Below are 11,811 nucleotides of genomic sequence, written 5' to 3'. Positions count from 1 at the left end.
TGATGTAAGTTGCATTGTATTTATTACAAGTTATGTACCTTGTTGACACTTATATTGCAGACTTATAAAAAGACATTTTGATTGTTTGATTTCAGTTTTAATTTGATTATATGTTTATTTGTATCTCTGTCTCGTAGTTTTTGAATGTCATGTTGCACTCTTGGTTTCCAGAAGTAAAAGTTTCTGGACCATCTATATACCCGCTTTGGGAAATAAAAAAGACCAGTTTTGAATTTAAAACACAACACAATTTTGATTGAATATTTGCATTTAAAATGCCCTCAGAAGAAGGTGTCATATGCTAAAAGATAGGCATCATTATACAAGTAGAGTTTCCCGTCAACAGGATTGTAGTTCAGATTGGCTATTCCAGCAGAAACCTTCTCTAAAGGCAAAGAGAGAGTGTTTATCTCTTGGCCAGTGGTTGTATCGAAGGCATAAAACACTTCTTCTTGGTAAGTATTAACAAAGCGTGTCGCGTACAGGACGCTGCACACCATAAACGTGCTGGTGACGGACCTCTTAAAGAGATGCGTCTTCCAGGTATGTGTGATATTGAGCTTCAGCGGGTCTAAGCGACTCAAAACAATGTTGCCGTGGTTCTCCTCGGTGGCGTATATCGCCCACACGGCATCTTTGTCAGCCTCCAGGTCGATGTCTGTCCAGTCACGGCAGCTGTAGTAGCAGAAAGGGAACTTGTTGTCGATTCCGGCACCATCTAGTTTTATACGTTTGGTTTCTTTTGTAGTTATGTTGAAGCTGCAGATTTCAGCAGTGCTGTAGCATTGGTAAAATACGGTATTGTCATACAGTATAGTGCCAGAGCCCTGAACAGCATTTTTGTCACTGTAGGATGGTGCTATCGGTTCATCTTTGTAGTTCCTATTGGCCATGAAATCTTCATACGAGTTGTACATCCTGATTGTGCTCCCATGCTTGTGTCCACTCACCAGACAGTGTTCCCAATAACGTTCCTGGTTGGTTAGTAGGGCATCACGACCCCAAGCACCAGAAATATAGGACTTGCTAATGGAATTGAGCTTGGTGACACTTGGAGAACTTATTCTGGTCATGATGCGCTGATGACAAGTGCCTGCAGGTAATTGTAGCAACAGTTTAAGCAATTTTGGACCTAAGTAACCTTAGAAAATGGCAATTACATTTCTATATCCTACCTTCAGAAAAAAAAAAAGTATCAGAAATAGTAATGTACTTACTTCTGAAATCATTTGGTACAGACTTGCAATTCTGTGCTCGGTTGTTGAGGTCACGTAACCTCTTCTTCATGGTCTCTAGGTTGAAGAAATCATCTTTGTACATCCTCTGGACATCATTTTTTGCCTTATTTAACTGAGAACAACACAGATAGTATCATTAAACTTTGGTCCTATTCACTATTATTTATTTTGTTTAAAGTCCTCCTGCAGTCAATAATTGCAACATGACATCATGACTTTGCATAAACATACACGCCACTTTCTAAAGGCAAGTGGTGTGTTATCTATACGCATTTTGAGCTATCCGCGTGTGTGATTCCGCGTGTATGTCTACGCCTAAACGAACCATCATCTCCAAGTGTATGTCTACGCCGTGTGATTCCGCCAACCTGATCTGACAGAATTAATATTTATAGCCTAATTTTATGTTTTGGAGCAACTAACTCCACTCCTACCCTAAACCTACCCACTCTCAAAAATATAAAACGCGTAACAGGCAAATAAATGTACAGTCACATTTATTGCAAAAACGGACCAAAAAAACTGTATAAAAGTATTAACTCATGATGCATTCCAAGTCTTCTGAAGTCATACGATATCTTCATGTGAAAAACAAAGTTGATATTAATGCTTTAGTCGTTGAAATGATGATCGCGCCCCTTTGTGAACAGAACACACACGCACTCGTTAATATTTCTGACGAAAAGTTTAGAATGACGCGACCGGTCACGAGACACACGACAGCCAATGCTATCAAAGCTGGCGTGACGTTTCTTCGGCGGCAATATTTGAAATTTATTATTAATCTTTGGCGGATGGACTCGACGTTCTGATCACTTTTGGGCATTTTCTTCACACAAATCAATCGTTTGGCCTCGGAACACTTGGAGTAATTGTACTTTCTGAATAAATTGTGTCTGCAGTCGTATATGCCTGTTATCATGTTTTTTTATAATACACAAATAGGTAGGTTTAGGGAAGCGTTTGAGTTACTCGTTCAAAATGTGTCTGAATATGTGTGTCCACGAGGTAAATGGATTTATAAATATACCAAATTATGTTTTTTTGAAAATGTAAAAATGCTGAATGTAGCTTGTGATGGGTAGTTTTCAAGGGGGTAATCTAGCGCTCGGAAAGCGTTCCACCCCTAGGGGCTGCCATTGCTAACCAAGCCATCGCCTGCTGTTAGCATCCCATTGACTCCCATTCATTTTTGAGTCACTTTGACAGTGAATAACTTTACATCTGAGACGTTTAAAGACTCCATTTGTCCATTGTTTATTTCTAAAGAAACACGACAATGTATAAAAGGCTCCGTTACCTTGTATCTTACACTATCGCCCCGCAGAAGCTGTTTTTGTAAAAATAGGCTAACGATTGCGTCATAACCAACGCGACCCTGTCGCACAGTTGAGAAATTACCGTATAGACCTGAGGAGACGCTCGCAGGCAATCTTTTACTGTCTATGAGACAGTCGGGGGGACGTGGAGACATGTCCTGGAGACTAGTCTGATAAAGTCAAGGGGGAAGAATGGGGAGAAGCCCATAGTGAGCCAAAAGCAACGGGAGAAAATATTTAAACAACGTGATTCAGCTTTCGCTTTCCACAACTACTAGAAGACTCACAGCTGTCAGACAGGAGGCTCACGTCACATCTACGTCGTCAAGCTCAGTCTGAGCCTGCGCAGTTCGCTCAGCCATCAGGAAGTGAGTGCCCCTAGGTTGACTTCATTCTTTCGCCGTTGACGTCAATGGGAACGCTCCGTCCATTTCTTTTACTGTCTATGGTTTTAGGGGCTGTGTGTGTGTGTGTGTGTGTGATGGGTAGGTTTAGGGGCTGTGTGTGTGTGTGTGTGATGGGTAGGTTTAGGGGCTGTGTGTGTGTGTGTGATGGGTAGGTCGGGGTAGGGGCAGTGTAGGGGGGTAGAAAGAAACGGCGTTGATAAACACACTAAAAAGCGATTATGCGTCTTTATGGCACGCCAAAATGGCATACGAATTGGCGTGTCATACATACGCCATTTCATGAGATCAGTCTGATAATTGTATCCCTTTAAACGCATCTGATCACCAAAATGACATAAAAAATGTATTCATGCTTTAAAATAGCTTGAATGTAACTACACCCCATACTCATTATTTATTTATTTTATTTTTTATTTTATTGTTTACCTCGTTTGGTAAACGCTGTTCTATGAATATGCAAATTAGCCCCACCCCCACTCGCACCAGCTCAGCGATCCATTGATCACACCATGATTTGCTACACTATACTTTGTGACGTCAGAAACCAGCGATTTCAAACCACTTTTTTGAGATTGTCTTTGGTTCACTGCCGTTTTAAGGAATGTCATTTAAAGGGAATGGGAGATGAGACTAGGCCATTACAAAACACGGCCATTAATTATAGAAACAATTACAACTCTTTTAAACCACGCCGACCATTTTTACTGACTTTAAACTAGCAAAACTGGATTTGGACATACCCTGAGTGCACATGCGCGCTTCAGACCATGCGCTTAGATTGTTAAAATAGGGGCCATAAACATCATTAAAACCTAGATTTTTACCACAGGGGGACTTTAAAGTTCTGTCATCACCTTTAATTTGAGATTGATTTCAAACACTGATCACAAAAGAAAAGAGTTTAGAAATATATATGTTCCTGTGTTGCAATGTGTACCTCACTGAGCAGGTTATGCGTCTCTTTGCTGGGGCTCTCCAAGTGAGCTTCATTGACAGATTGATGGATTTCCTCGAGTTCCTGGTTCAGCTGTTGCAGGTGAAGGGCGTTGTACAGTCCACTTGTGTGAATGTAATTAAATGCTTTCAGACGGGCTGTGATGTTTTGAAGAGTGGCTTTCATCAACGGCAGTTCCACATTTGTGTTTCTCATCTGGAAATCACCTCAGATAGTTCATTGATATTGCCAATTCTTCTCAATTGTAATGAACCACATCTAAAATGAATAGCAGTCCCAGTGCCCATTTAGTTGCGAATTTTATAAAGAAGCTTAACTGATTACCTTTTCCTCAAATTCATTTAGGTTCCCCTCACAGGTCTGGACCTGTTTTGTGACTTCCACAAACCATAAAGCGGGAAAAGTCCAGATAGTGCTGTTTATTTCACACAAACATGAATCAGCCTTCTGTTGACCTGGAACTCTCTGAGCCTCGACAGTCACCTTATTTACAAATACAAACAGATTACTATGTCACAGATAAGTTCATTCATATATTCTTAATGTTTTTTTAGAGGTATCAGAATTGTAAAAACCTGCAAGCTAATCAAAACAAAGAGAAAAACTTACGATGACTGTGAGGAGCAGCAAGTAGATGATCATGTTGACTGAATGCGCTGAAAAACTAAAGATCTGCTTTAAACCACCACACAAATGATGCAACTATTATTATGCAAATGTGAAATTTTGGGGATCTGTTGAAAAGGATGTGAAAATTGCACATATGGCTCATTAAAGAAATTCAGGAAGACATTTTGTTGAGAAATATGGGGAAATTCGACCACAAGTTCCCCCTTAAAAAATTTCAACCCTAGTTCATCATAAATTTTATGCAAATGACTGCACTTTTATGACATGTACTACTTTTTCTTATGTTAGTAAAATAAAATCACATTTACATTTTTCTTGTGTCAACAAAATCTGGTATTCCGCTTACAATTGGTATTGGTGTTAATATTATGATTGTTTTTTTTTTACTTTATGTATATGCTTAATTCTTATATTGGTAAAAGATCAAACCAATTGCACAATAGGATCAAACACTATACACTCACCTAAAGGATTATTAGGAACACCTGTTCAATTTCTCTTAAATGCAATTATCTAATCAACCAATCACATGGCAGTTGCTTTAATGCATTTAGGGGTGTGGTCCTGGTCAAAACAAACTCCTGAACTCCAAACTGAATGTCAGAATGGGGAAAAAAGGTGATTTAAGCAATTTTGAGTGTGACATGGTTGTTGGTGCAAGACGGGCCGGTCTGAGTATTTCACAATCTGCTCAGTTACTGGGATTTTCACGCACAACCATTTCTAGGGTTAACAAAGAATGGTGTGAAAAGGGAAACACATCCAGTATGCGGCAGTCCTGTGGGTGAAAATGCCTTGTTAATGCTAGAGGTCCGAAGAGAATGGGCCGACTGATTCAAGCTGATAGAAGAGCAACTTTGCCTGAAATAACCACTCTTTACAACCGAGGTATGCAGCAAAGCATTTGTGAAGCCACAACACGCACAACCTTGAGGCGTATGGGATACAACAGCGGAAGACCCCACCGGGTACCACTCATCTCCACTACAAATAGGAAAAAGAGGCAACAATGTGCACAAGCTCACAAAAGACTATAAAAATGTTGCCTGGTCTTATGAGTCTCGATTTCTGTTGAGACATTCAGATGGTAGAGTCAGAATTTGGTGTAAACAGAATGAGAACATGGATCCATCATGCCTTGTTACCACTGTGCAGGCTGGTGGTGGTGGTGCTGTAATGGTGTGGGGGATGTTTTCTTGGCACACTTTAGGCCCCTTAGTGCCAAATGGGCATCGGTAAATGCCACAGCTTACCTGAGTATTGTTTCTGACCATGTCCATCCCTTTATGACCATCAAGTGTCCTCTGATGGCTACTTCCAGCAGGATAATGCACCATGTCACAAAGCTCGAATCATTTCAAATTAGTTTCTTGAACATGACAATGAGTTCACTGTACTAAAATGGCCCCCACAGTCACCAGATCTCAACCCAATAGAGCATCTTTGGGATGTGGTGGAACGGGAGCTTCGTGCCCTAGATGTGCATCCCACAAATCTCCATCAACTGCAAGATGCTATCCTATCAATATGGGCCAAGATTTCTAAAGAATGCTTTCAGCACCTTGTAGAAGCAATGCCACGTAGAATTAAGGTAGTTCTGAAGGCGAAAGGGGGTCAAACACAGTATTAGTATGGTGTTCCTAATAATCCTTTAGGTGAGTATGTACATAGAATAAGCACATTAACAAAAAAGCCATTTCAAAACTCAGTTTGATGGTTAAATTAAAGTGAATATTAATATACATTATACACTAATCAGGGATATTATGACCGCCTTCCTAATATTGTGTTGGTCCCCCTTTTGCTGCCAAAACAGCCGTGACTCGCAACAAACTGCGATGCACTGTGTTTTCTAACACCTTTCTATCCGAACCAGCATTAACTTCTTGAGCAATTTGAGCTACAGTAGCTCGTCTGTTTCATCAGACCACACGTGCCACGTGCATCAGTGAGCCTATTTTTGTCCTAGTGCATTATTCCTTTTAAAATAATTTGATAAATGAATGACACTAAATTAATATCACTTTATTCTATAGTTTTAATTCATTTTTAGTACATTAGATAATACATATTGTTTTATGTTTTGTTAAAAATGTAGGTGGTGCAACTGTCCGAACAAATGAACAGACTATTTAAAATGGTGATTTGCATATTTAATGAGCTTCTTCTCCCCTGTCAGTTCAAATGAGGGAGGGGTTGTTTTTAAAGCGGTGAGCAGAATGACTCGTTTGCAAAAGATCTTTATCAAACAAACACAATGATTTATCTCTATTCTACCCTCGATTAATTTGATTATTTTTGTATTACTTGGCCCGCCCGGTGGATATAAGTGCAAACCGCACGCGCGCTCCCTTCAAATATCAAGTCAAGAGAGTGAACAACGCAGATCAAGAAAGGAATATTATTTCACTATTTGAGATTCACCGGCCTGACGATGGGCTTACGTTTTGGTAGTCTATCTGGAAAACAGCCCCAGGACGTTGAGCCCTGGCCCATACATGTTTGAGTCTGGTCCCAAATTGCAATGAACCAGCATATAAAGGATTCTCCAGCCTCTAGATTGTCATGCTAAGGTATGTTCTGTTAGACACATACACATAATCAAAACGATCGGTAACAGTATAATACTATTAAATATTATAAACATGTTTGACTCATAAGTGCGCTGCACCATTCCTGTCGGATTCAATATAGAAGGCACAGCATTGTGTTTTCATTTTAATATGTCTGCAAATCCAGTATCGACCTGAGACTTGTTTACAACTCTAAAGTCTGATATGAAGCGAACACACGGACAATGTCTTCCCCACGTGAGCTGGAACTTCACTAAAAATACATTTCAACCACACATTCCTAATATTAGGATCCGAAGGAAGCTTATGCAGCGACTGTGTTCTTCCACAACCAGGAATAGCGCAATATATCTTGCTATCTTCTTCGACATGTTTATTGCTGCTGCATAGCGTGATCCGAACAGCTTCATTATTCTGTGGGTGGGGCTACTGAATGAGGTGGCTTATTATTCTGTAGAGGCGGTGTTTCGACACTCAGTGACATCAAGGTGTGGCATATTCTGAGATTAATCGTTTTCTGGGCCTGTTGTCAATAAAAGCTTTTCTTTGACTAACAAGTTTTAAGCTCTGAAACTTACAGGAGCTTAATAAAAATAGCTTATAAGGATATTCTTATATTACCATGACCTTTTATACATCAAAAGCTCAAGGGGAAGCTGATTTCTCAATTCATCACCCCTTTAAATTTACCTGAAACAAGACATTTTACCAATTAAATATGACAATTATAAGTTAATAGTAATTTAAAAAGCAAATAAATGTATGAGTACAATGTTGAAATCTATAAGTTACTTTTATGTAACTAATTATGTAACTAAATACCTCAAATGTTTTGGATTTTGCCAACTTATTCTGATTTACAGTGTTGTTTTAAAGCTTTTGAGATAATTGAAAAATTTCGGATGTCAGGTTGGCACAACAGCAAAAAATGTCTCAACAAGGTAATAACAGTATACCCAAATTGATCCTTGTGGTAGAATGGAAAGGTTTGTAGATCTCTCTCAAAAACCTGCTAATTTCATGTATGGGTAGTACACTTTCCATGTCAGGTGGTACAACTACAGTATATATACACATACAACTATTTGGTTGTACTGCCTGACATAAACAGTCAAACAAATAATTTAAACACATTTAAATATTATTTAACAACTGAAACTTGTTTAAACATCTCTAAGTATTTGCAGGATCATGAGATGCACTTCCTCATTTCATAATTTGTCTCATGTCAGCACTGTCAGCTCATTGACCAATCCTGGGGTTTTGGCTTTAAATCGCTGCATCTGTCATGCAAAACTGTTTTTTATAATCAAGGCTACAGGATCCCAATCTTTCCTATCTCAAACATGAGTCAGTCAAGCATGTTCATCTTGATGGTCGTCATTCCTCTAATTTTATCACAGGTAAAATGTAACTGTCCTTTTGTTAACATTGATATTTTTTAATTGATTTTCAAATTGAGTTAAGGTTAAGTTGTAATTTTGCTTGTATGTTGGAATTACGTATGCCCTGTTATTTCGTCTCCAGTCAGCGAGAGGGAAGGACTGTGTGTGTGAGCTGCAAAATTCTGATCCTGCTTTCCCTGAGAATAAACTCGAGAACGTTGAGTTCACTGCTGCACAATGCACTGGGAACATCACTTCAGAAAAGGTATAAAAACATCAAAGGTTTTGTGATGTTTATGATTGTAACACTCATTTTAAAGTTTGCCATATAATTTTGTACAATCCGTATTGATGTAAAATGGTTTTCTCTGTCATGTGTGCAGATGAGAGAGATTGACAGCCTTGTGTTGGGTCTACAACATCGTATCTGGCAGCTTCTGGACAATGTGTCCATGCTGGAAAAAGAAGACAATGGAAATCTGTATGCAGCCGTGTCTCTACGCATTATTGAATTAGAGTTAGCGGAGATTCAAGACCTTCTGGATAAACTCAACAGGACCACCAACAGTTACCAGCTGCTCAGTTTACAGACCGCAACAGAGGTGAATTGATTTACACCACAGCACATACTTTTATGTATTGTTTATTGCTAAGAGTAAAAATAATTCCTGGCCAAAATGTATTATTTTCAGTAGCCTACATGTACAAAAAAAGATCAAAATATCAAACATCTTGTTTCAAAGTTATATTAGCTGTTGTCTCGGCCTCAGATGTGATACATGTGAAAGACTTTTCTGGAAACACTAGGAGTTTCAAAGTCGTCATCTGATTGGTTGAATTCTACAGGATGTCCGCGAGACTGTTTGTTGCGTTCTTTAACGGTCTAGAAACAAATGCCACGATTTCAAACCCTTGTGTAAGAGGAACGGTGTTGTGTTTTCAATTGTGACAATGAGCGCTTACCAGGATCAACTAAACGCTGGATTTTCAAAAGTATTTGAAGTTTGCGGCTCCATTGTTGCAGAAAACTTGCACAATGCTCTTGAATAAATAATTTATAGATGCACGCCGGTATGTTATTGTAGGGACATCAACTTTACATTGTCACGCCCTTATGATGCGGAACAAAACAAACTGTGATTGGTTACGTTACATGTCAGTCAAATGTCCTCTTGGGCAGTCCTTGACCAATGAAAGCTGCCATAGCTACCAAGTCCATACGGTCCATACCTTCTGCCGTCAGTCTGAAGGTCTGACTATGCGAGACTATATTAGGTGTCAAAAAAGAAAAAAAGATTATTAATTAATAAAATACATATTAGACATAAGTAATTTATTTATTTGACTTTTTTTGATTTTTCAGATTCACAATTCCTCAATACTATTTCACTGGGACATTTCATAAATTATGTTAGTTTTGCTTATTCTAATTTAAACCTTCATTCCTACAGCTTCAGGATATGGAGGAAACGATGGTGGAGCTGGAGAAGTTTGACCACACACACGTGATGGTGAAACAGCGTGAGAACCAGCGTATTAAGAGGGACCTGGAACGGTGCAAAGATGTGCTCAACAATACAATACCAGCTCCTACACTTTCACCAGGCATGTATAAACTATTATTATTTAGCCACAGCTAAAGTGTTAAGGAGAACTGTCCAAACCTGCTCCTGGAGGGCCACTATCCTGCAGAGCTCCAGCCCAAATGAAACACGCGTGAACTAGCTAATCAAACACTGTTAAATCAAAAATTACCCTTGTATATAGTATGTGGGAGAACAATATGCCAACAGAGTAGTATGTCCAAGTAAATAGTATTAGAAAAACAGTAAGGGAAAAATACCCAGGTGACCTACTACTTCCGCAGGAAAGGATTTATGAATGGCAGTGAAGTGACGCAGCTGACTTTGGTAGGTCATGTGACAGTAACAACATGGTGGACATAATTTAATTCAGACAACACAAATTCATACTATATAGAACAAGCAGTCGCAAACCAAATTTAGTACAGTACATACCACACAGTATGTCATTTTGAATGCAGCGAAGGAGAAAATTTTCTAGAAACTTCCAGGCAAAATGTTTTGGAGCCAAAATCTGCATGACATTGGCCCTCCAAAAGCATGATTGAACACCCCTACGTTAATGTATTATACTTACATTTTTGCTTTATTTTTAGGTCACTGTGGTCTGGGCCGCATGGTTAATGTATCAAGTCCTAGAACATATTCCCTCACTGTGTATGGAACATCCTACACTTTCGGTGCTTGGGGTCGAGATGCAAATCCTGCTCCAGGAGACGAGAACAAGTACTGGCTGGTGGTGCTGTCAAGTAGTAATGTATATGGCAACTTTATCCGCCAGTACAATACCTTAAGTACTTTTATATTAGGTATAGGACCAACAGATACATATATATCGAGCTCCAACCCCACAACAAACACAATTCAGGGGCCAAACATGGTCATGTACGGCAATGCGCTCTACTATAACTGCTACAACACATACTCCGTCTGTCAGTTCAACATGACGACTCGTTCCGTCAGTACTGTGGCTTTACCTAGTGATGCCGGTTACAACAACAAGTTTCCATTTGCACACCTCGGCGCCGCATACGGCTATACAGATATGGATTTTGCCACAGATGAATCAGGCGTCTATGTTATATACACTACCACAAGCAACTTTGGAAATGTGATTATCAGTAAAGTTGAGACTAGTAACCCGCCTGTTTTAAACCAAACATGGTCCACTTCTCTTCACAAAAGGACTGTCACAAACACCTTCATGGTGTGCGGTGTGCTTTATGCCACTCGTTACCTGGATAAAGAAATAGAAGAGATCTTTTACTCTTATGACACCAAAACCAACAAAGAGCGATACGATTTGAGAATTCACATTAAGAAGATGCAGACTAATATTAAGTACATGAATTATAACCCCAAAGATCATTTGCTGTATGTCTACAGTGATGCCTACATTGTGACATATGAAACCATGTTTCAGGAAGATCACTGATTTGCCAATATATGTAATGATTTGACATATACAATGTGTTTTGTTAAGGGAAAATCATTTAAATATGTACCACATTTTAGTTCTTGAAATCAAATTTGAGTGCAAAAAATGTGATTTGAGTGCTGGTTTATTAATGTCTAACCCATTTGCGTGCTGATGCTGCCCTCTGTTGTTTGACTATAGTGGTTCAAATTTTTGTCAAATGTTGTCTTCCTGTGAAGGTGGTCAAGTGATGCTGATTTAAGTTTTCCAAGCAGATATTTCAAATAAAAAATGTCAATACTCA

The 11,811-nt window shown here is 39.1% G+C and overlaps 2 protein-coding genes across 3 annotated transcripts; one reads left to right on the top strand and one right to left on the bottom strand.

Moving 5' to 3' along the window:
• Nucleotides 1–9: 9 nt before the first annotated feature.
• On the bottom strand, nt 10–9,475 carry LOC137065157 (olfactomedin-4-like). Of its 2 annotated transcripts, XM_067436731.1 has the most exons (6): nt 9,471–9,475; nt 4,529–4,583; nt 4,244–4,402; nt 3,902–4,114; nt 1,218–1,350; nt 10–1,093 (listed from the first exon to the last, which is right to left on the bottom strand). In XM_067436731.1, exons 2-6 carry the CDS (start codon nt 4,559–4,561, stop codon nt 282–284), a joined length of 1,350 nt encoding a protein of 449 aa, XP_067292832.1. In that variant the 5' UTR covers nt 4,562–4,583; nt 9,471–9,475; the 3' UTR covers nt 10–281. The 2 variants fall into 2 exon arrangements, with proteins under 2 accessions (XP_067292832.1, XP_067292831.1); XM_067436730.1 differs by lacking the exon at nt 9,471–9,475 and having other exon boundaries at nt 4,529–4,908.
• On the top strand, nt 8,394–11,811 carry LOC137065156 (olfactomedin-4-like). The gene is made up of 5 exons (XM_067436729.1): nt 8,394–8,525; nt 8,650–8,772; nt 8,891–9,109; nt 9,959–10,112; nt 10,687–11,811. The coding sequence occupies exons 1-5, from the start codon at nt 8,469–8,471 to the stop codon at nt 11,523–11,525; spliced, it is 1,392 nt and encodes a 463-aa protein (XP_067292830.1). The 5' UTR covers nt 8,394–8,468; the 3' UTR covers nt 11,526–11,811.

The sequence above is a fragment of the Pseudorasbora parva genome, chromosome 25 (assembly GCF_024679245.1).
Source record: "Pseudorasbora parva isolate DD20220531a chromosome 25, ASM2467924v1, whole genome shotgun sequence".
In the NCBI taxonomy this organism is placed as follows: domain Eukaryota; kingdom Metazoa; phylum Chordata; class Actinopteri; order Cypriniformes; family Gobionidae; genus Pseudorasbora; species Pseudorasbora parva.
The sequence above is the reverse complement of the archived record's forward strand: the minus strand, read 5'-3'. Positions and strand labels throughout refer to the sequence as shown.